Below are 26,146 nucleotides of genomic sequence, written 5' to 3' on the forward strand. Positions count from 1 at the left end.
CCCCTCCCCTCCTCACTCCCCCCCATCCCCCCCCCCACACACACCTGTCTCCTGGGCACTCACCTTTCCCACAGGTAGTGGAGCATTCCGTGGTCCCAAGCTGCTTCCAGTTGTGATCTCTGCTTCGTCGTGGGGGCTGTGGTGCTGGTAGAACCAAATTGCCTGGCCAGTGGGAAGAAAATCTATCTGGACGCCTGGCTGAGAAGGTCTGTGCAGATTCTGAGGTGAATATTTCTGGTGCCCCACCATGAAAGCCTTCCTTCTCCTCAGTCCGTTCCTTCTCTTCTCCTGCCTCTTGACTCCTCCCCTCTGGGAGCAGCTGGCCCTGGAAGGGCTTCCCTGGGAGAGGCCAGGGCGCACACAGAAGGAAGTTCAGTTTGGAGGGTGAGTCATAAAGAGGAAACTGCTTCAACATTTGAAATCAGGTAGCATGAGATCATTTCTAATTCATAGCACATATATTTAAAATAAGCAGACACAAATTTCTTTAACGTTAAGAAATGTTTCTAAAACATTATTAAAACATTATTAAAAACAAATAAGAAAAAAGATGAACATCCAAGTGGGAAAGGTAGGCAAGGGCCAGGGAGACAATTTACCCAAAAAGAAATACAAGCAGACAAAAGTCAGATAAAAGTGCTCAACTTCACTCATAATTAAAGAACTACATGTGAAAACAAGAACAACAACAAATCTATTTGCCTAACAATAAAATTAGAGACCTTGGAAACCCTTAATCCCTACACTCCTTGCTGAAGGTTCCTGAAAACACATTCTCATACACTGTAAAGGAGTCTGCAAATAAGATGCAAATTTTGGACAGCAATTGGGCAACATTTATCCAAGCACATATTAGTTTATCCTATCTAATAAAAGAGTAATATGCAAATTGACCGTACCTCCACCACACCCACAAGCCATGCCCACCAGCCATGCCCACCAGCCAATCAGGAGGGAATATGCAAATAAACCCAACCAAGATGGCTGCAGCCACAGAGAGCAGGAGGGAGGCTTGGGTTTCCCTGGCAATGGAGGAAGCCAAGCTTTCCACCTGCCCTTGCCGGCACAGGCCTCCACTCAGTGCTACAAAGTTTCAATTATAGAAGATAAATAAAGCCCAACAGAAATGGCAGCAGCCACAGAGCTGGAGAGAGCAGGAGGCTAAGATTGCCTGCGGCGATGGAGGAAGTCAAGCTTCTGAAGCCCTGGCCTGCTTTGGCCTCTGCTTAAGGCTACAAAGTTTCAATTATAGAAGATACATAAGTCCCAACGGAAATGGCTGCTGCTATGGAGCGAGCAGAAGGCTTGGCTCCACTCCAGGCTACAAAGTTTCAATTGTAGAAGATAAATAAACCCCAGATACCAGGACCTCTGCTTGGGTTGCCGGGGGGCATGGCTGGCCTGCGAACCACCACAGGCCCCTCGCCCACGCCGCCCCACACCCCAAGGAAACCCCCACCCTGATCCGGGACACCCTTCAGGGCAAACCAGCTGGCCCCCACCTGTGCACCAGGCCTCTATCCTATCTAATAAAAGAGTCATATGCAGATTGACCATCACGCCAACACACAAGATGGCTGCCCCCATGTGGTCAAAGATCCTGCCCCCATGTGGACACAAGATGGCCACCACAAGATGGCCAGCAGGGGAGGGCAGTTGGGAGGAACCAGGCCTGCAAGGGAGGGCAGTTGTGGGCAATCAGGCCAGCAGGGGAGGGCAGTTGGGAGGGACCAGGCCTGCAAGGGAGGGCAGTTGGGGGCGATCAAGCCTGCTGGGGAGGGCAGTTAGGGGTGACCCAACCAGCAGAGGAGGGAAGTTGGGGGTGACTGGGTCTGCAGGGAAGGGCAGTTGCGGTGGACCCAGGCCTATAGGGGAGAGCAGTTGGGAGGTACCAGGCCTGCAGGGGAGGGCAGTTAGGGGTGGCCAGGCCTGCAGGGGAGGGCAGTTAGGGGTGACCAGGCCTGCAGGGGAAAGCAGTTAGGGGCAAACAGGCTGGCAGGGGAGCAGTTAGGCATCAATCAGGCTGGCAGGGGAGTGGTTATGGGGTGATCAGGCTGGCAGGCAGAAGCGGTTAGGGATAATCAGGAAGGCAAGCAGGCAAGCAGTTGGGAGCCAGCAGTCCTGGATTGTGAGAGGGATGTCCGACTGCCGGTTTAAGCCCGATCCTTTGGGCCTAAATGGGCAGTCGGTCATCCCTTGAGGGGTCCCAGATTGGAGAGGGTGCAGGCTGGGCTGAGGGACATGCACCCCCCCCCCCCCGCCGTGCACAAATTTCATGCACCCGGCCTCTAGTTACAAAATAAGGATGCAAATTCTACAGTTACTGTTAAATCAAGTTAAAACATAGGGCTTTCTTTGCCTCTTCACCAATACATTCTTATCTAGTTGGCTGCTTACAATACTTCGTGGTTTAAAATACAACATGCAAATTAAAAATAACAGAGTCAAAAACAGGCATATTGATATAAATGAGACTGTCCAAGATGTTATCAGCAAAAAACACTTTTGAGTACTTTGTATGTACTGGGCACTAGGATTGATGCCTAGTTTATTAAGTTCCTTCCTCGCTGCCCCCCTCAAAACCAAACCTTTGAGTGTAGTTTTTCCCTCTATTTTTAGACAGGAAATGTGTTCAGAGAAGTTACTGACTTGCCTGAGGATGCACAGCAGGAAAGTGGCAGAGTTGGATTCAGGCTCTGTCCTCCTGACTCAGTTCATATGAAGGATGAAGCCTGGTCCAGAATGCCCTTCCTCACCAACTTTTTACAAATGACCCCTTGTAGGCCTGCCCTGCCCCAGGCAATGGATCCCAGAACTCCATGCTACCTGTTAGGTGAAACCCATTAGACTTGCTATCAATCATCAATATCCTATATCATTTCAAGTAGTCTGTCCAATTGCCCTTATAAGTCAGCATTAATAGTTTGCCACCTGGACTTGATTCTCAGACTGTGTATTGCTCCTGGAAATGGTTTAAAAAATCTGTCGGATTGGGTACGCTAACTTGGAGTTTGAACAACACATGTACCCTATGTGTCTGACACACGCCAGGCTGTTGTCTCCCAGTGGCCAGTGACCATCAGATAACTTTATTATCTGATCGGCAGCCCAGAGAAGAATGGATGTGCCAGGTCTCGCACCTGTCCCCTCACTCTGTAGGACAGGCGTTGGACCAGGTTGCCTCTAGGCAGTATAACAAGCACAAGGCTGGTCACACAGCTGGCCTGAAGTCACTGTGGGATCTGGGTAAGAACCTAATCTCCCCAAGCTTTCAGTTCCTTACTGTTAAAACAAGGCTGATAACAGTACTATCCTCTGAGCACTATGGTGAAAATTGGGTGAGTTAATTTATGTGAAGGGATCAGCAGTGTCCAGCACACAGCAAGGACCCAGTGCATGTGAGCAACTATCATCATTAATATTTCTGCAGACCTTCCTGTTTGAAAGATGGAAAAGACAGTCTCCATTCAGGTGGTGGGCTCCATCAGCACTCAGTAAAGAAACATCTGCAGAGCCCAAGTGTGTGCCATTCCTAAACAAAAGCTGCCTGCCCTGTCCATCAGCAGAGCCCCAGGGAAGAGGCAGGTTGCTAAGTGTGAATTCAGTATTCTTTTCTGATAGGTCAACGTAGTGTTAACAGAAGCAAAAGGGGGCTAATAGAAAAGGCACCAGCAAAAAGACCAGTGGCCCTCAGAAGATGTCTGTGTCCTAATCCCTGGAGCCTGAAATATGTCACCTTACATGGCAAAAGGGACTTTGCAGATGTGATTGAGATTTTGAGATGGAGAGATTATCCTGGGTTATCTGGGTGGCCCCAATAAGGGTCCTTATAAGAAAGAGGCAGGAGGGTGAGAGTCAGGGAAAGAGATGTGATGACGGAAGCAGAGGGTGAGAGCCAGAAAGAGATGTGAAGGGCTACTCAGCTGGCCTGGAAGATGGAGGAAGGGGCCGTAAACCAAGGAAAGCAAGTGGCCTCTGGAAAAATGGCAAGGAAACACTCTCTCCTATAGCCTCTGAGGGGACATGGCAACAATACGTTGATTTTGGCCCAGCAAACCCATGTTGGCCTTCTGACTGTTAGAACAGTAAAGGAGTAAATCTGTGTTGTTTTGAGCCACTAAGCTTGAGGCAATTTATTATGGCAACAATAAGAAACCAGTATAAGGCATTTCAAAATGAGGACCTGGAGAGAAAGACCCAGGGTGTTCACTTCTTTTTGAATCAGCAAAAGCTCAGATAAGTGGTGACATCTGGGCCACTGACTCTGAAGTATGTGCCCCTGGTTTTTCTCTGTGCTGATTTAGAGATAGAGGGTAGCTGCACAAGAAGAAGAGGGAAGGGGCTTTAAAAGAAAATGCCCCAACTTTCAGCCTAGCCTGCACTCCCCTGTCTTGGCATGCTGGGTGCCCCTCTCCACTGAGCCCTCCTGTACCCTGCCCGGCTCCCGTCCTGTCCCCGGGCTATCAGTTGGCTAATACTCCCATGGGTCACATGAGATAGGTGAGGAATTTGATGCTCCCTGGGTGACATACTTCAACAAGCCAGGTATTGATGTCTGGGAATTGCGTAAAGGGATGAACATACTTGTTGGCTATGATCTGGCTCCAGAACCCCAAATCATTGATGCTGCTTTGCAGGCATGCAGATGGTTAAATGACTTTGCTAGTGTGGTTAGCATCCTAGAGGTTGTTAAGGACAATGCAGGACCGCATAAGAAAACCTACCCTTATGTCATCCAGGAACTTAGACCAACTTTAAATGCACTGGGAATCTCCACTCCAGAGGAACTGGACCTTGACAAAGTATAAACCCTAGCAATAGGCTCTCCAAGGATTTACTGATAATACTAGAGCATAAACAATCACCTGGAAATACTGATGATAACATATTACCTATTTGGACAACTTTTCCTTTACCGAGTACCAAACCATGTAATGGTAACTTGAACTTTAATAGAAAGGAAATGAGTTTGAACTGAAATTAAAAATAAAAATAAATAAATAAAGAGAAATGACCTGAGTGCTTGGCAGCAAAACAAGGGATTTTACCTGGTCTCCTGTGTGGTGGCACTTGTGGGCTGATGGCATTAGTCCCCATGATAACGTACTCGTAGTGGACTCCTGGGTTAGGCTGCTGGTGTATCATCTGACAACACAAAAGTCAGTGTCACTGGGCTGGCACGCACATCCATGTCCCCCTGGCTTTGGGTTCAGTGGAATAAGTGACAGAATCTATAAATGAGGGGGTTGATTCACATCTAATAATATTAGTAAACCTGTGACAGATTAAACAAATAGCTATTAAAGCTATTTCCAGATGGCTTTTTTGTTATTTGCTTTAGAAGAATGAAAAACTCAAAAGAAAACTAGGCTGAAAGTGAACATTTTGTAAGTTCCAAATAGGAAGACAGGAGCAATGAGTGGAACCTTTTTGTTGGCTCCCAACCATCCTATACAAAGGCTTAGATTTTTCTTCGTGCTCTCAGAGTGTCCAAGCAGATACATGTTGACATTACAGAGAACCTGTTTGAACACTAGGTGGCAAGAGAGCCGAGCAAAGAGCCCACTTCTGGCAGAGCTAGCCTGATCCAAGTTTAGGTTCTCTCAACATTTTCTACCTGGCCAGTGAGGCTGGCTCAGGAAAGGCCTGCCCACAGCCTCTTCTTCTTTGACTCTTGGGTTTCTCCCCTTCTCATCCATAGAAAGCTCCAGACCACAAAGAGATGGGGTCAGGAGAACAGGTATAAGGGAAGTAACTGTCCCTAGGTCCTATTCTCTTAGGAACTGATGACAAAAGTAGAACAGCAAACCGGAAGCTGCATAGGGCTGTGCAGGTCAGCAATGAGACTTCTCTGGGGCAATAAATAAATAAATAAATAAATAAATAAATAAATAAATAATAAATCAGCATGGCCCAGCAGAATAAACCCCTCTCTTTTGGTTCTGGAGCACAAACGCCCATGGCTTTCCTGGTGGACAGCAGGGCGATGGGCTCAGTTCACCAGCGGAACGAGGATTTACTGAGTAAATTGAGTCAGGCAAGGAGACACTGCCACATCCTGGTATTTCTGTTTCTACTGCTTCATACAGGGGCTCTCTTGTTGACCAGCTGTGTAACCTAGATCAAATCCCTTAATCTCAGTTTTTTATTTCTTCATCTGGAGAAGAAGTTAGAATCACAGATGATCTCTTAAGTCCTTTAAGCTTCAAGCAGTTTGGTTCCTGAACATGTCTATTATGTCCATTTATGCCTTTATCTCTTATGTCTTCCCTGCATGTGAAATGAGGCCTCCATTTTATACATCCCCTGGTGGACTTCGTACACTCAGAAACCATGGTGGTGCACACAGAGTCCTGAGAGACAGTGTTATGACCTCAGGTTCCTGTGGTCTACCCTCATCCTCTCATTTACTTCTCCTTTCATACAATTCGACAATTAGTTTTGTTGTGGAGCGAACACGAGTGAATGACCACTGGAGTCCAGACCAAATTAAAATTTAGGGAGCCTTTATTAGCCGGCTGGCGACTACTCTGCCTTTCTTTACGCAGGGAGTCCAGAGAGCAGCCCCAACCCTTTGTGCAGGACCACTTTTAAGCACATTTACCACATCTTGTTTTTGCAGAGCAAGCAATTTAAGACAAAACAGTTTTTAATGTCAGGGTCATGTTATTGATGACTATGTTATTTACAGGGTCATCCTGTTCTTCAGAAAGCTGACCGTGTTCTATCTTGCAAGGCTATTTTGTGAGGTGCAGCTACTCTCTAACAGTTTGTGGCTGGAAATTCTCTCTCCTTCTTCCATGCCTCTTGAGCTGCGTGAGTGTTCTGCCAGTACAAACCTTGTCCCATTTAGAAAATTATTGTTGGCTACCACATCCTAGACCACCCACAGTGGTCCTTTAACAATCTGGCTTTTTATCCCTGATGCCATTCTAAACCTACCCAGAGTCCAACAACCCATCAGACAGTGTAAAAGAATATCAAAAATTAACTATAACAATGCTTTCTTTATCGTTTCCAATCCATGAGCTACTAGGCCCGAGAGGAACAAACATGTAAATTTATAGTTGGAGAAGTAATATATATAAAACCTTAACAAAACACACCTCATGTACTGGTTTTGGAGGTTATAAGAGAATGCATATCTATAAGCAAGCTCATTCTTTCTATCATAAAACCTGATTTCAAGCTTTTATTTCTGTCACCTTTTATTTCCTGGTGTTTTAAAGAAGACTGGATTCTAGTATTTCTTTCAAAAACAAGGACCATTTTTAACTTGTGTCTTAATAATTGATTTTCTTGTTAAGTAAGTTGAGGTTCCCTGTGAAGCAGGGAATGCCTAGTAAACTCTGTATTGCTACTTTGCACTTTATTGGGTCGTCTGGAGCACTCTGGAGTTCTCCTGTCTTCATTTGCTTTAACAGAATTTGAAGAGGGCTGGGAACTGTGAGCGGTCTTGTCTTGATTTAGGCATTTGCTTTCTTTTGCCATAAAAAGAAAACATGCCAAATTAGCATTAGGAGGAAAGTGCCTGGAGGAGATCCAATGCTCATGAAATAAAGGATATGTTTTGCCTCTGATTTGGTTCAACAGGTAAAGTTGGTTTTACTGAGTCAATAAACTCTGAGGGTTCTAAGCATCTGGTAGAGTTTAAGGTTTCTGTGAGCTGGGCACATTCAGGGTGAATGGTGAAGATGAAGGCTGAGATGTAAGGGTACCTCCAGGGACTCCACTCAGATGGTCATACTGAGCATGGGCAATGGTTTGTTGCTTATTTGTTCTAAGTGTGGTCCTTAGAAGCAACAAGATAAACAATCCCAAGAACAGAAACATACAAACTCACATAAACATCCAAGATCTCGTTAGTGGGACCTTCAGCTAGAAAGGACTCTCCAGCAGTGCTCGAAATCTCATTTGGACGCTTGTAGGTGAACATCGTCCCTCCACCCTCATATTTTCCGGGCCGGTCAATTGCCCAGTTCCCGTTGATGATGGAGCGGCCAGAACGACTTCGCAAGGCTGTTGAGAGAAATGACACAGTTTCTCAGGAAAGCCCAGGGTATGCACAAGAAGTTGAACTGGCTGCCCATTACTGACTTATTGCTTCATTCAGTTTTTCATCAGGATCCACTATGTGCCAGGCACTGATCTAGGCCTTGGGGCAGGATGAGGTGTCTAGATCACATCCCTTTGGGCGTCATCACCTCTTCAACCCACTTCGATCTCTTCCACCATAGAAATGAAGGGCGAGAGTGGTTAGGTGAGGGGAAATTATTATATCCCATTATCAAGGTGAGAGGTAGCACATTGGCAGCCCAGTAGCGGATTTTGGCCTGCAGATGGGCTTAATTTGGCCTTTGTATTATTATTTTTTAAATATAATTTAACTTAAATTTAATAATTGGGAGATTTCACATGAAAAATTTAGAGTATTACCTTGTCTTGTAAAATAAGAAGACATGTTAACATTGGCTCCATTCCCTTGAGGCAGCAATCAGTTAGAGCTATGGAGGACTGCCCCTTTTTGATGAAGCCTGCATGCTCTAGTTGGCCCTAATCCCCACCACTAAGGCGAAGTCTCAGTTTATTTCCCATTTATTAATGAACTAGAGGCTCAGTGCACAAAATTCGTGCATTGGGGGGGGGGTATTCCTCAGCCCAGCCTGCACCCTCTCCAATCTGGGACCCCTCGAGGGATGTCTGACTGCCCATTTAGGCCCGATCCTAAACGGGCAGTCGGACATCCCTCTCACAATCCAGGACTGCTGGCTCCCAACTGCTTGCCTGCCTGCCTTCCTGATTGCTCCTAACCGCTTCTGCCTGCCAGCCTGATCACCCCCTAACCACTCCCCTGCCAGCCTGATTGATGCCTAAATGCTCCCCTGCCAGCCCAATTGCCCCTAACTGCCCTCCCCAGCCGGCCTGGTCACCCCTAACTGCCCTCCCTTGCCAGCCTGGTCACCCCTAACTGCCCTCCCCTGATGGCCTGGTCCCTCTCAGCTGCTCTCCCCTGCAGGCCTGGGTCACCCCCAACTGCCCTTCCCTACAGACTTGATCGCCCCCAACTGCTCTCCCCTGCAGGCCTGGTCCCTCCCAACTGCCCTCCCCTACTGGCCTAATCGCCCACAACTGCCCTCCCTTGCAGGCCTGGTTCCTCCCAACTGCCCTCCCCTGCTGGCCATTTTGTGGCAGCCATCTTGTGTCCACATGGGGGTAGCCATCTTTGACCACATGGGGGCAGCCATCTTGTGTGTTGGAGTGATGGTCAATTTACATATTACTCTTTTATTAGATAACACAGACGCCTGGTGCACAGGTGGGGGCTGACTGGTCTGCCCTGAAGGGTGTCCCAGATCAGGGTGAGGGTTCCCTTGGGGCATGGAGTGGCTTGGGTGAGGGGCCTGTGGTGGTTTGCAGGCCAGCCACCGCCCCCAGCAACTCAAGCATAGGCTGGAAGCAGGTATCTGGGATTTATTTATCTTCTATAATTAAAACTTTGTAGCCTTGAGCAGAGGCAAGGGCAGGCCAGGGTTGGGGAAGCGTGGCTTCCTCCATCGCTGGGGGCAACCCAAGCCTTCTGCTTGCTCCAGCTCTGTGGCCACTTCCATCTTTGTTGGGTTAATTTGCATACTTGCTCCTGATTGGCTGGTGGGCGTGGCTAGTGGGTGTAGCAGAGGTATGGTCAATTTGCATGTTTCTCTTTTATTAGATAGGATATGAATTATGTATTTCATTTGTGATCATGCTTGCATTGCAATGTTTCTTATGGAATGAATTTTTCATATAATTTTTCTACTTGTATGTCTCCTAAAAGTGGCAAAGCTAAAGAAAGGCCAAGCAGTTTCACAAGATTTTCTCCTACCAAGTCAGCTTCATTTATTTCTATTACCTCCTTGAATTCTGTGAGCTATGTTAGATACCTCCTCATACATTGTCAAAATTAATCCTTGAAACATTGCTAAGCAGATGAGTAACCTGATCTTTCAGAGACTTAGTTCACAGACCAGAGGGACCTTGTTCAAGTTCATGGAGATGGTAAGTAATGGAATTGTGATTTGAAGTCCACACTCACCAGGGAGGTAATAAAGGAGGAGAGGAAAGAAACAGGAGTCAGGGTTAATGAGAGAAGAAGGGACAGCACATGAGAGCAGACTTGCTTCCTTAGACATGTGGCACCTTGAAGCTCACAAGCCAACGGCAGACTAAAGGAGATCCTTTGTAAGTGCCATGTAAACAGTGGGTCCTGGGCTCTTTGAACTTCCATGTTACAGAGTTCCTAAATGTAATGTTTTACAACGCATGGTGGAAAACGTATATGCAAACACAAGTACCAGTATTGAGAACAATATAATAAACATCCAGGTACCCACTGCCCAGCTTCAATAATGACCAACTCATGGCTTATCTTACCTCACTTTGCAAACCCCAGACTCCATTTTTCCTTATGTTTTTCAGTAGGTGTCTCTAAAACATAAGGACTTTTTGTTTCTGTTTTTTTAAAGATATATTTTTATTGCTTTCAGAGAGGAAGGGAGAGGGAGAGAGAGATAGAAATATCAATGATGAGAGCGACTCATTGACTGGCTGTCTCCTGCATGTCCCTCACCAGGGATTGAGCTGGCAACCTGGGCATGTGCCCTTGACTAGAATCAAACCCGGAACCCTGCATTCTGCAGGCCAACACTATCCACTGAGCCAAACTGGCTAGGACAGGACTCTCTGTTTCTTAACCTTGGTTTCAGTAGTGATTCTGTAATGGAGGCTGATCCAAGGGATGAAAGAACCTCTAATTTCCAAGCAGCCTCCTGCCCCTGGTTGCCATGGCTACTGAGAGACCACAGCTGTGGAACATTGAATTATACAATCAATTCAGCTTATTGAGTGGCAAAGAAAGGTCAAGAATAGACACTGAGGAAGAATAGGTTTGGGCTGTTTTCTATCAAAAACCACACTTCTTGAGAGTGGGCCATAGAGTGTTTCCATGTCCTCATTTCCCATTCATTCCTCAATCACTTCCTGTTTGACCTCTGCTCCCATTATTCTAATGAAACAATTCATATTAATGTCACCAAGACCATCATGTTGCTAAATCCAACAGGAACTTTTCAGGCCGCCTCTTACTAGACATCTCAGCAACATTTGGCACTATTGACCACTGCATCCTATTTGAAACACTCTTTCACTGGTTTCTGGGACACCACACTTGGCTTGCTTTCCACCTGCTCTCAGGCTTCTGTTTTTCCTTTCTATCTCATCTTTCTCTACTGGGCTATTAAGTACTAGCATTCTTCAGGGATTCATGGGCCATTGTACCCATGTCCATGGCTTTAATTACTGTGTGCAGTGACTTTCAAATTTATGTTTCCAATCCAGACTTTTCCTCTGCTCCCAGACTTTTGTATCTAATTGCCTTCTTGACAGCTTCACTCAAATGTGTTGTATAAGACTGAACTCATCCCTAAATCTACCAGAGTTTCTTGTTTCAGTAAATGGTACCACCATCTAATTAGAAATCCAGGAATCATCCTGGACACTTCCTCTCTTCCTTATCATCTCTATCCAACCATCATCAAAATTTATTTGTCCTCCTCCATATTTCTTGAACCCATCTGCTTCTCTCCCTGTCCATCACCATAATCAAGTGCCAAGCTACTATCAGAGCTTATCTGCACTAACTCAAAAACCTCCAGCTTAGTCTTTCTGTTTCCCTTCTTTCCAGCAAGAGTGATCTTTTCAGAATTCAGATTTGGTCACCAACTACAGCTCAAAATCCTTCAATGGCTTTCTCTTTCTCTAGGGAAAAACCCCAATCATTAATGAGGCCAGGGCCGTAGGTGATGTGGTCCAACCTCATCTTGTATCACTATCATCTCTGTGCTCTGCTCGCTGGCCTTCTTTTAGTTCATATAACACATCATGTTCCCTCCAAAATGCTGTGCCTTCTTCCAGACATACTTCCCTGAGCCTCCAGTCCCATTTGTTCTTTTTTTCCCTTTATTTTTTTAAAAATTGAACTTGCTGGGGTGACATTGGTCAATAAAATTATATAGGTTTCAGGTATACAATTCTGTAATACATCATCTATAATATTGTATTGTGTTTTCACCACTCCAAGCCAAGTCTCCTTCCATCACCATTTATCCCCCCTTTACCCTTTCCTACCTCCCCTCACCCCCTTCCCTCTGGTAATCACAATACTATTGTCTGTGTCTATGAGTTTTTTTGGTGTTTTTTGTTGTTATTGTTGTTTAATCCCTTCACATTTTTTACCCATTCCTCCAACCCTCCTTCCCTCTGTATCTATGAGTCTGTTTCTATTTTGTTCGTTTATTTTGTTCATTAGATTCCACATAGAAGTGAAATCATATGGTGTTTGTCTTTCTCCTATTTGTTTTCTGGCTGTCAGCTCCTCAGCAGTCTTCTCCCACTCCCAGTCCAAGCCTGTCTCTTCTCTCACTTGCTCTAATAATGTCTGTCTCCCAGTACACCCGAAGCTCCAGAAGGGCAAAGGCAGTGGTGCTTCCTCACCGTTAGAGCTCTAGTCCCAGCACAGTGCTCACCAGGTAGTAGGAACTTGCTATTTGCTGAACACAAAAGTAGAAAAAGGCAACATCAAAAGAAAGATAGGCAAGAAATGATAAATAGGCAATTCACAGAAAACCAAGTACAAATATTCTATAATTAAAAGATGCTCTACTTTGCTTATAATTTAAGAAATGCAAATCAAAACCACAATGGTATATTCTTGATCCACTAGATTAGCAAATGTTTTAAAAGATTTAATGCTGCCAGAATTGACAGGTATATGAAGCAAGCACCCATAACATTGTTGGTGGGAATATAAACCGATTCAATCATATTTGAGAGCAGTGGTTATATTGTTAAAACTTTATGTGCCTATACATAAAGTACCCAGGAATTGTACTTCTAGGAAACTACTTGAGTAATAAATACCCTTCTCTAAATATATGAAAGTATTTGTAACAAGATATTCTCTGAAGATTTTTTTAAATATGGAAAAACTAAAAACAACATGAATATTCATCAGTAGAGGATTGGTTAAGTAAATTGTCATAGTGGATGTCCATGCAGTGGGCCCTAAAAACAATGAGATAGGTCTGTGTGTGTGGGTATGGCAAGAACTCCACGATAATTTTTGAAGGACACAAAAATGCAAAGCAGTGTGTTTGGTATGATCTCATTTGTGTATACTTTATATGAAAGCATATACATAACACATGCAGGCACATGCACAATACTTTTTAGAGAAAGTCATAAAACTGTTAACATTTGAGGACAGAAACTGGGGTTTAGGTTGGGATGTGAGATGAGAAGGGAGCCATTATTTCTCATTTTCTATCTTTTTACTACTATTTAAATTTGCTTTACCATATGCTTATATTACTTTTTTAAAGGCTTGCGATTTTGTAATTAATATAAAAAGCACCATTCAAGCAGACATACCCTGAGGGATATATGTATTTTCAATTTTTTACAGCTTATCCTTAAAATCCCATTCAGAGTATCAAAAGCTCAGAACTGAGGTAAGTTCTGGCTAAGATTTTATTGCTGTTAATGAAAATATTGTAGAAGAGGTTATTATCTGGAAACAAAAAGTTCCAGTAAAGAGCCATTTGAAATACTTCATAGGAGAGAGCTGCAAAGGCCTCCCAGCAAATAAAACATGGGACCCTGAATCCTTTTATCGTCTACTACTCTTACTCACACATCCCTCTAAAGGTTTAGATGAGTCCTTACCCATATAACAGCAAAGCATATAAAAGCCATACCAGATTTTTAGCAAACACAGTCCTGATTCCATATGTCCACGGGTTAGCTTCTGAAACAGCTTTCAAAGAACCGCAACCTGGTCAGACATATTGAAAACAGCTGTACCTACAGTTTATGTGCCTCTAAGCAGTCACAGGGCTATAAATGGTGCCCAACAGTACCCTACAAAAAGGTGCAGGTGACTCATGACTCTTGCTAGTGTGTGTGTTCACTGAAGGTCAGGCTTTGACAAAGCCTGTTTGAAAGTCAACCTCACAGCTGTGTCAATGTGAGGAAATCACTTCAGTTTGACATTTGGGTTTTATTCCAGTTTTAGTTGTCAATGCCTGGCATATATATTTGGCTTAAACTATCTGCACCAGCAATGCTGTTATCCAAGAGCCTAGAGGAGTCATGTATAACCTAAGCCCTGCTACTCATACATTTTACCCCATAAGCTTAATGCCCGTTGTTGATGACCCAACCACTGACTTCCACAATCAAATAAAGAAGGTGACTTCCTTAGAGCAAGCAGGTCACTGTGATCTGGATGTTGTTTCTTCCTTTGGAAGTACTAGCAAATTCCAAGCTTCTCAATCTTTCAGCAGGTCTTAGAAGTTATTTGGGAAGTAGCACAGCACAACAAAGTCAAAAGAGAAGGGGTCTAACATCACCGGCCACCGCCACAATACCAGCTGAGGTCTGCAGCCCTGCCATTTTCTGTCTAGTCTATGAGCTTCAACAAAAGCCCACACATGGGCACAAACCCAGCTGAGTCTCAGAACAGCTAGTGAAGCTGGAAATGGAACACAAGTATTCACTTCATACTACCACCTTGGAAGGGACTGTCAGTTACATCTTTATCTTAGCATTCCTTCTATAATAAATGTAGGCAACAGACCATAATAGTACTAGTAGTACTGTGACTTATCACCAATAGAAATCACATATGTATTCATATGACATTAAGATGTTACAAATATTTTGAAAAATTGTTTAAAAACTCATTGCTATATAGGTCGGAGATTTCATGTATTCAGGCTTTCTTTGCTTTAAGAAACAATAAAAAACTGTATCAACAATACAAAATTAAACCATTGCTCTTAATAGCATTGACCCAAAACAATACCAGAGAGCCAGAAACCCCTAAGGGAGTGACGGAGCCTAATGGCCCACCAAATACACCTGAGCCATCTTGTTCACCTTATCTAGGACCCCCAGAAGGACCAGACCCGCCAAGCCTCAAGGGGAACTCAGCCACCCAGGCTCCCCGACTACCATTTGCCCTCTCCAGGCAGTGGCAGGGGAGAGTTTGGACCCACCCGAGTCCAGGTATCATCTTCCATACAAGACTTAAGACAAATTAAGATAACTTTAGGAAAGTTTTCAGGTAATCCTAACAAGCACATAGATGTTTTTCAGGGATGGACATAAACCTTTAATTTATCATGGAAGAATGTAATTCTTTTTTTGAGTCAGACACTCCCAGCATCAAAGAAGCTATACAACCTAGCAGTTTGGAGACAAATACTTCTCAGCAAATGCCACTAGGGTCCTTTATGATCAGATTGGACTGTTTTACCTAGGGCAGTGGTCGGCAAACTCATTAGTCAACAGAGCCAAATATCAACAGTACAACGATTGAAATTTCTTTTGAGAGCCGAAAACCGACTTTTGCACATGGGCCACGAAGTTTCAATCGCACTGTACGTGAGCGCCCGCACGTGGTATTTTGTGGAAGAGCCACACTCGAGGAGCCAAAGAGCCGCATGTGGCTCGTGAGCCGCAGTTTGCCGACCACTGACCTAGGGCTTTGGAGAGAGCCCCCATTCGTTTGGTCAGGCATTAGCTCAGGATTTATGTCAATTCAACCACCTGCAGACCAAAATATACAAAGGTCACTAAATTCACTGGTTCACATGGTAATTGATCATAGAATGGCCCTTCCTACTCTATATATGTCAACAACCCTTTTAAAATACATATGAGAACACAAAGTATTCTTAAACAGACTATGTAGTTAAGGGAACGAATATCACATTCTCAATCTCCTAAAATTTAGGCCCAAACCCAGGGTTTACTATCTGTTCCTAGCATTATTGTTTGGTCCTTGTATACTCAATTGTCCAACTCTTTTCATCCTCTCTCACCTAGAATCCATCAAACTACAGATGGTCATGGAAATGGAACTCTGAATGACATCTTCCCATCTTCCGTGGTTCATTAGACTGTCTGCCTCCGATGGAGCCCCAACACCCCTTGCCATGTTCCTCTTCAGTTGGAAGTAGCCAGAGCAGTTGTCACCCCAATCCCAACAGTAGCTGTGGTCTCCAAATAAGAGAGGGGAATGAGACAGAAAAAGTTAGGTAGATAGGGGTGGGACCATGGGAGGAGGAAGTGAAACCAGGAACCCAGCTAGGTGGAGTTACGAAGACACCCCAACTGGAGTGGGAAGGAAGGGTGTGTGTGAGAGGCATAAATTTTAAAATGTATGAATATTACTAAGACAGACAGAGTGCAGATAACCAATCACAAGGCAGTGAGGTAAACATATATACAAAAAAGTGCGTGCTCCCTTCCTGTCTCCCCTGGCATAGCGCACAATGGATACCTATTGTGAGGGAGCATATCCCCTATGCCCATGTGGCTTATGGCCATGTGGGTCTCCACACATGGACTATTAGACTTTAATTAGACTTTGGATACTAAACTACTCTCGATTGTAACATGGAAAGGAAGCTCTGGACATGCCTAATCCTGAAATCCTAGCTGCACCTTTTCCAGGACTGGCTTCTCCCAATAAACTTTGGTTCCATAAACAAACTAACAAACAAAGTCATCACTATATATAATAATTACTATGATTATTAGGCCCTCTAAGAGATCCCTTATTTTAATGTTAAAGAAGCACATGATACTATATTGCATATTTGTTTTCGAAAAATATGCTCATAATTATTGGTTTTCTTTGTACTCTTCTGTATCTTATTTTATGGATTTAAAAACAATATTCTGAGCCGAAACCGGTTTGGCTCAGTGGATAGAGCATCGGCCTGCAGACTGAAGGGTCCCAGGTTCGATTCCGGTCAAGGGCATGTACCTTGGTTGCGGGCACATCCCCAGTGGGGAGTGTGCAGGAGGCAGCTGATCGATGCTTCTCTCTCATCGATGTTTCTAGCTTTCTATCCCTCTCCCTTCCTCTCTGTAAAATATCAATAAAATATGTTTTAAAAAAATTAAAAAAAAAAAAAAAAAAAAAAAACAATATTCTGAGAAGGTACCCATTAACTTCCAAGAGAGTCCCTGGCACAAATAAGTGAAGAACACCCATTTAATAATTGATGGTTTTCAAAACACAAATGAATACATAACATAGTCAATAATTCTATATAATAAAAACCTAATATGCTAAGTGTCTGGTCATCCAGTTGGCCGTTCAACCAATCAAAGAGTAATATGCTAATGATATGCTAAGGCCACTCAACCACTTGCTATGATGTGCACTGACCACCAGGGGGAAGATGCTCTGACTGGTAGGTGAGCTTGCTGCTGGGGTCCAGCCAATCTGGACTGATCAAGACGGGCCGGGCACGCCCTGGAGCCTTCCCAAAGTCCCTCCCCAGCTGGCCAACCTCCCGCATCCCTCCCCAGCCTCAATTGTGCACTGGTGATGTCCCTCAGCCTGCACCATCTCACAATCTGGAACCCCTCAGAGGGTGTTAGAGAGCTGGTTTCAGCCTGATCCTGCAGGCCAGGCCGAGGGACCCCCCCCAAGGGGCCTCTAATCTATATATATAAAAGCCTAATATGCAAGTTGTCCCCTTGGGAATTCCACTGGGAGACAGGGAGTTCAATCGCTCACTATGACATGCACTGACCACCAGGGGGCAGCACAGAACGAAGGAAGCCCCCAGCCGGCAGCTGGAACACCCTAATCGGCCCTGATCGTTGGCCAGGCCTAGTGCACAAATTTCGTGCACTGGACCTTTAATCTCTATATATAAAAGCCTAAGCTATGATGCGCACTGACCACCAGGGGCCAGATGCTCAATGCAGGAGCTGCCCCCTGGTGGTCAGTGCACTCCCACAGTGGGAGTGCCATTCAGCTGACCGACAGGTGCCAGCTGCAAGGCTCACAGCTGGCCGCCACAGCCCAGAGACTGCAGAGGGGCTGGGATGAGCAGGAGTGGCAGGTGGCATTGGACTGCAGGTTTCAGCCCAATGTCCGCAGGCCACTCAGAGGGACCCCACCAGTGCACGAATCCATGCATCGGGCCTCCAGTACTGTAATAAGTTTGTATGGTGACAATCATAATTTTGTGTGGTGATCACTTTGTAATGTATATAAATATCAAATCACTATGTTGTACACCTGAAACTAATATAATTTTGTAAGTCAATTGTACTTCAATAATAAACCCCACAAATGAACTTATAATATGAATGCCAATCCTATAAGGCAAGCAGGACACATATTACTTTTCTTGTACAGATGAGGAAATAGGCTCAGATATATTTGCCTTTACACCTAATTCTTGTTAAATTAAAGGCATGTTTAATAGATAACAATAAACACAGATCATCAAAGTTTAAGTGCTAAACTCTACATAATAGCCTATGAACTTGAGCAGCCCCTTTTTCAGATTCCTGAACCCCTCTAGATGCTGAGAAACACCCTGACATTAATGGTGCCTGAGACAAGGACATCTGGAGAAGAAGATTATTCGCCTGAGTGAAGAAAAGTTTTCCACGAAAAAGGTGGGGATCACCAGTAATAGGTGAGGGGTCACTGATACATTTGGTGGGGTGATTCACTTTGCATAAAGCCTGCACCAGCTCTGGAAGATGCGAATCCAGACTGGGTGGGAATGTCTTTTTCTAGCCAGACTATAATGGGGAAGAATTAGGTGTAAAGGCAAATATATCATTGTAAATTTTTAGCTTCCATGCTCAAGGGTAAAGAAATTAAAATGCTGAAAGGTACTCTTTTAAATCAGGCTCAAGGAAAAAGAGTGCCATTGTCATGTTTAACCATGTGGGTTCTTGTTCAAGATGAAAAATGCCTAATTAGTATTTGAGATCAAAAGTCTGTAATAAGAAAAAAAGCCCTGCTGCCGAATCTGCCTCTAGTATTGAAAGGCTGGGCAGCTAGAGAGATTAAAGCTGTCAGCTATCTCACTGAGAGACTCTCTAATGCTTTGTTTAAAAATTACCATAGGACACGTTGGGACAAGCAGATTTTAGCAAAAATAACTTTAAAAGCTAGTCAATGCCATGGAGAGCAGAATAGGAAAGGATTCAGGATCTGTCATCTTATTTGGTTTAATGTGTTTATTGTTATCTATTAAACATGCCTTTAATTTAATAAGAAAAGAAATGCGGCCAGGTCAGTTGCTAAATTTTCCCAAAACAAATAGGATGTGGGGGTTGGGAGACACGTGGTGATCCTGTAAAATGGATGCCCACTCCCGAGTGTGCTAAGAAAACTCTCATCTCCGCCATGTTTTTTCCCGGTTCATCTTTTAAGTTTTACAGAAATCAGGAATACGCCTGGGATTTCTACACTTGTAGAGAGAGAAAGCTAGCTTAAAACAAAAGAACACTCTATCTGATGTTGGACAAGGTTTTGAGCTAAGTTTAAATCTCTTTATGAATGCTACAGAATAAAATCCAAAGCTGTTTTTTCTCAAAAGAAAGATGTTGGAAATGACCCAAGGAGAAAAGAAAGAATACAGGCTGAGTTTGGGCAACAAGATTAGTGTTTCCATAATAAAGGGTAGTTTTTAAATAATAATGGACCACATTCCAAAGTTAACATTAAGGCTGCTAAAAAGTCAGTAAATTATCTCTGTTACAGAATTTAACAAAGTAAATACCATGGATAATAATAATTAGCTTTAAAATCCCAAAATTGTTGAAATATAGATAAATAAATGTAATTAAAATAAAAGATTTGTAGTAAAGCTTTTCAGTAATAATATGTTAATTGTAGGGGTCCAAGTAGCCCAGGGGGAAACTAGCTTCACTCTTTAACAGAGAAAAAGGCTGGTCTTATTTCCTGTGGCAGCAACCCAGCAGGAAAAATGTGGCAACTTACATTTAAATAGACTAGGCTAGGCCAAACCTGTTTTGCCAGCCAGAAAAGTGGTTTTCTGGAGCCTCTGGCAACTTAAAACTTTGGAGTTTGCTGAATTAAATGATAAAAACTTATTAAATGTCTAGGTATTTTGAAATAACAAAAATACTGAAATATTAATCTGAGTTTGCTTCATAAGAAAAATCTAGAGGACAGAATTGAATCTATTAATTAAATATATCTTGTATTTTTGAAATATATTTTTAAAAATGTAAAGGTGTTACTAATCTAAGAAATGCTAAGTATTTAACTTGCCAGCTAAAATTTAAGGCTTCTAAAAGTTTAAAGTTCAAATTAAGTTGGGAGAAATTATATGGTTGTGATAACAAAATGAATAAAGTATAGAATTTTATTTTTGAGAAAATAATTCTTGTATTTTCTCTAGAAAAATTAGTAGTTCAAAATATATTGTTTATTGGTCTAATTCAGGGGTGGGCAAACTTTTTGACTCGAGGGCCACAATGGGTTCTTAAACTGGACCAGAGGGCCGGAACAAAAGCATGGATGGAGTGTTTGTGTGAACTAATATAAATTCAAAGTAAAGGAGCAGAGGGGAGAGCAAGAGAACCCTCCGCTCTTTCAGCTCCACGGGCCGGATAGAACAGCCGAACGGGCCAGATACGGCCCGCGGGCCGTAGTTTTCCCACAGCTGGTCTAATTAAATAAAAGAGGATTAATTCTGTGGTCTCAACCAAATTTTTAATATATAAACCAGTTTAAATTTAATTGATATATTTTAAGATAATTATAAAAAGTATATAATTTAATCTTTGGAAATATATATATATATATATATATATATATATATATATATATATATATATATATATATATATTTGATAGTCTTTCCAAGTTAAATTTCAAGACTTTAACCGAAGGATAACTTTGAAACATTTCACGGGCCCTGGAGTGATTCAAAGAATTTATTTTCTCTTCTTAAAAGAAATATTTTTGATGGCCACTGACTGGAAGGCAGACTGCAAGATAGTGTGTGAGTGAGAAAACAAAGGGAGAGTGTGTGGTCGCACGGGGAGTGTTTGTTGGTGAGTTGAGGGACAGCTATACTCCAGGAAATGGTGGGGGACTGCTGGACGGGGCTCCCCTGACCAGGGAGCCCCCACTGCTGCTGGGTTCCCTCCCAGAGCGACCGGCTCGGACATGGAGAGCATGCCATCATGAAGGGGAAAGTGGATGTTATCAGATGCCTGAAAAGCCCGAGGAATCTATAACTATGGCACCCACCAAAGAGCTGCGAACCCGAGAACATTGGTCCCCTGAGTGGCGCAAGCACGCGGATTCAGAGGAGCTCTACACTCCACCACCAAAAGGTCAGATTTCACCTGGGATAAGGTGAGGTCTCTGGTTCTGGCAGGAGAGAGAAACGCATGCACTGCGGGAGCTGGAGAACCTGGGGAAGTCTGCACCTAGGAAAATCCATAGATGTTGGGGCTGGTGTGATCCGTGAATGTGGAAGGGGGTCCGCAGAGCTGCTAACAGAAGGGAACTCTAAAAAGCAACTCATTTTGATCTGGGCACAAAAGGACAGCCTAAAAATTTCCCTGATATAGGAAAGAAAAAACCCCACACAAATCCAAGAAGCTCAGAGTCCCAAGCAAAATGAATCCCAAAAGACCGACGCCAAGGCACATTATAATTAAATTGGCAAACACCAACGACAAAGTAAGAATATTAAAAGCAGCCAGAGAGAGAGAGAGAGAGAGAGAGAGTTACCTACAAAGGATCCCCCATCAGGCTAGCAACTGGTTTCTCAATAGAAACACATCAGGCCAGAAGGGAATGGAATGAAATATACAAAGTCATGCAAAGGAAGGGTCTGAATCCAAGAATACTGTACCCAGCAAGGCTATCAATCAAAATTGAAGGTGAAATCAGGAGCTTCACAGACAAAAAAGGAATAAGGGAGTTTATTACCACCAAAACAGCAATGCAAGAAATGCTAAAGGGTTTGCTATAAAAAAAAAGAAATAGGAAGCAAAAAAGGAACACAGGAGTAAGGAATAAAAATGGCGACAAACAAGTACCTATCAATAATAACTTTAAATTAAATTGATTAAATGCCCCAATCAAAAGACATAGGGTAATGGATTGGATAAGAAAACATGACCCATATATCTGCTGTCTACAAGAAACGCACCTCAGAAAAAAAGACACACACAGACTGAGGGTGAAGGAATGGAAAAAGGTTTTTCAGGCAAATGGAAATGAAAAAAAAAGCTGGGGTAGCAATACTTATATCTAACAAATTAGATCTCAAAGTGAAGGACATAACAAGAGATAAGGAAGCCACTTCATAATACTAAAGAAAGCAATCCAACAAGAAGAAATAACTCTGGTAAACATATATGCACCCAATACAGGAGCACCCAAATACATAAGTAAACTCCTGGAGGATATCAAGAAAGAGATTGGCAGCAATACAATCATAGTAGGAGACTTTAATACCCCACTATCACCATTGGACAAATCCTCTAAACAAAAAATCAGCAAAGAAACATCAATCCTAAATGACTCACTAAACCACATGGAATTAATTGACATCTTCAGAACATTTCACCCCAAAGCCACTGAATATACATTCTTCTCAAGTGAACATGGGTCATTTTCAAATATAGACCATATATTGGGTCACCTCTTCAAATTCAAGAAGATAGAAATCATATCAAGCATCTTCTCAGATCACAGTGGCATAAAACTGGAAATCAACTACAATAAAAACAATCCAAAAAAAACCAAACACATGGAGACTAAATAGCATGCTATTAAACAATAACTGGGTTACCAGAGACATCAAAGAAGAAATAAATAACATCATGGCAACAAATAACAAAGAAAATACAACAATCCAAAATCTATGGGACACAGCGAAAGCAGTCTTGGGAGGGAAGTTCATAGCTCTACAAGCCTACTGCAAAAAAACAAGAAACAATGGTAATAAATTACCTAACTCTACAACTCAAAGAGTTAGAAAGAGAGCAACAAGAAAAGCCCAGTGTAAGCAGAAGGAAGGAAATAAAGATCAGTGCGGAGGTAAACGACATAGAGACCAAAAAGACAATACAAAAGATCAACAAAACCAAGAGCTTGTTCTTTGAAAGGATAAGCAAGATTGATGGACCTCTAGCCAGGCTCACCAAGAAGTAAAGAGTAGGACCCAAAAAAACAAAATCAGAAATGAAAGAGGTGAAATAACAACAGATCCCACTGAAATACAAAGGATTGTTAAAAAATACTACAAACAACTCTATTCCAACAAACTGGACAACCTGGAGGAAATGGACATATTCCTAGAAAAATATAACCTTCCAAAACTCAATCAGGAAGAATCTAAACACCTCAGTAAGCCAATAACTATGGAAGAAATTGAAGCAGTCATCAAAAAGCTTCCAGCAAACAAAAGCCTGGGGCCAGACAGCTTCACAGGGGAGTTTTAACGAACATTCAAGGAAGAACTAAAACCTATCCTCCTCAGACTATTCCAAAAAATTCAAGAGGAAGGAACACTTCCAAGCTCCTTCTATGAAGCCAGCATCACCCTAATAGCAAAACCAGATAAAGACAACACAATGAAAGAGAATTACAGGCCAGTATACCTCATGAACATAGATGCCAAAATCCTCAACAAAATTCTAGCAAATCGGACCCAGCAGTACATCAGAAAGATCATACACCATGACTAAGCAGGATTTATCCCAGGGATCCAAGGAAGGTAAAATATCCGCAAATCAATAAACATGATACATCACAAACAAATTGAGAGATAAAAATCACATAGTCATATCAATTGATGCAGAAAAAGCATTTGACAAAATCCAACACCCTTTCTTGATAAAAACTCTCAGCAAGATGGGAATAGAAGGATCATACATCAACATAATAAAATCCATATATGATAAACCCACAGCCAACATCATACTCAATGGGCAAAAGCTAAAACCATTTCCCCTAAGAACAGGAACAAGACAGGGATTCTCACTCTTACCACTCCTGTTTGACACAGTACTGGGAGTACTAGCCATTGAGATCAGGCAAGAAGAAGAAATAAAAGGCATGCAAATTGGAAAAGAAGAAATAACACTGTCCTTATTCGGAGATGACATGATAATGTACATAAAAAACCTGAAAGACTCCATCAAAAAACTATTAGACTTAATAAATGTATTTGGCAATGTAGCAGGGATACAAAATTAATGCCAAGAAATCTATGGCATTTCTATATACCAATAGTGAACTTACAGAAAGAGAGTCTAAAAAAGCAATCTCATTTACCATCGCACCAAAAAAATTAAGATATCTAGGAATAAACTTAACTAAGGAGGTAAAAGACCTATACGCAGAAAACTACAGGACACTGAAGAAAGAGATAGAGGAAGACTTAACCAGATGGAAGAACATACCATGTTCATGGATTGGTAGAATCAACATCATTAAAATGTCCATACTACCCAAAGCAATCTATAGATTCAATGCACTCCCCATTAAAATACCAACAGCATATTTCACAGACCTAGAAAGAACTCTCCAAAAATTCATCTGGAATAAAAAAAGACCCCGAATAGCTGCAGCAATCCTGAGAAAGAAGAACAAAGTAGATGGGATCTCAATACCAGATTTCAAGCTGTATTACAAAGCCATTGTTCTAAAAACAGCCTGGTACTGGCACAAGAACAGACATATAGACCAATGGAATAAAATAGAGAACCCAGATATCGACCCAAACCACTATGCTCAATTAATATTTGACAAAGGAGGCATGAACATACAATGGAGTCAAGACAGTCTCATAAATAAATGGTGTTGGGAAAATTGGACAGATACATATGAAACTAGACCATCAACCTACACCATACACAAAAATAAACTCAAAATGGATACAGGACTTAAACATAAGATGGGAAACCATAAAAATACTAGAGGAATCCACAGGCAGCAAAATCTCAGACATATGCCGAAGCAATTTCTTCACCGATACCACTCCTAGGGCAATGGAAACTAAAGAGAACATAAACAAATGGGACTACATCAAAATAAAAAGCTTTTGCACAGCAAAAGAAATCATCAACAAAACAACAAGAAAGCCCACTGTATGGGAGAACATATTTGCAAATGTTATCACTGATAAACATTTAATCTCCAACATCTACAGGGAACTTATACAACTCAATAAAAGGAAGATAAATGATCCAATAAATAAATGGGCAACGGACCTAAGTAGAATTTTTTCGAAAGAAGACAGAAGGAAGGCTAAGAGACATATGAAAACATGCTCAAAGTCACTAATTATTAGAGAGATGCAAAGCAAAATGACAATGCAGTACCATCTCACACCTGTCAGAATGGCAATCATCAACAAATCAACAAAGGACAAGTGCTAGCGAGCATGTGGAGAAAAAGGAACCCTCGTGCACTGCTGGTGGGAATGCAGACTGGTGCAGCCACTGTGGAGAACAGTATGGAGTTTCCTCAAAAAACTAAAAATGGAACTCCCATTTGACCCAGTAATCCCACTTCTAGGAATATATCCCAAGAAACCAGAAACACCAATCAGAAAGGATATATGCACCCCTACGTTCATAGCAGCACAATTCACCATAGCTAAGATTTGGAAACAGCCTAAATGCCCATCAGCAGATGAGTGGATTAGAAAACTATGGTACATCTACACAATGGAATACTATGCTGCTATAAAAAGAAGGAGTTCTTACCATTCGCAGCAGCATGGATGGACCTGGAGAGCATTATGTTAAGTGAAATAACCCAGGCAATGAAAGTAAAATACCACATTATCTCACTCATTTATGGAAAATAAAGAACATTATAACCTGATGAACAAAAAGATAGATACAGAGGCAGTAAAGCACCAAATAGACTGTCAAATTACAGCAGGAAGGCTGGGGAGAGTTCAGGAGTGGGGGAAAGAGATCAACCATAGGACTTGTATGCATGCTTAAAAGCACGCCAATGGACACAAGACACTAGGGGGGTGGGATGAGGGCATGCAACAGGGGGTAGGGGAGGCTGGGGGAAGGTCAATGGGGGGAAAAAAGGAGATATATGTACTACTATATGTTAATACTTCAATCAATAAAAAAATATATATATGTATATAAAAGAAATATTTTTGAATTAGGCTGATCTAATATACTTGAAATCACATGGAAAGCTTTATCAAATAAAAATTAATAAATATATTTTGTTTATATGCATATATTTTAAATATTT

At 42.4% G+C, this 26,146-nt stretch overlaps 1 protein-coding gene across 2 annotated transcripts in view; it reads right to left on the reverse strand.

Moving 5' to 3' along the window:
* THSD4 (thrombospondin type 1 domain containing 4) overlaps positions 1–26,146 on the reverse strand; it is a gene marked incomplete at both ends in the record, with an annotated part of 709,334 nt that overhangs the window by 54,475 nt on the left and 628,713 nt on the right. For both annotated transcript variants that reach the window (XM_080656972.1, XM_080656973.1), the window contains 3 exons: positions 64–339; positions 5,049–5,145; positions 7,844–8,019. In XM_080656972.1, coding sequence (XP_080513098.1) covers positions 64–339; positions 5,049–5,145; positions 7,844–8,019 — 549 coding nt within the window. The remainder of the gene's footprint in view (positions 1–63; positions 340–5,048; positions 5,146–7,843; positions 8,020–26,146) is intronic.

The sequence above is a fragment of the Plecotus auritus genome (genome assembly GCF_963455305.1).
Source record: "Plecotus auritus genome assembly, chromosome: 1".
In the NCBI taxonomy this organism is placed as follows: Eukaryota; Metazoa; Chordata; class Mammalia; order Chiroptera; family Vespertilionidae; genus Plecotus; species Plecotus auritus.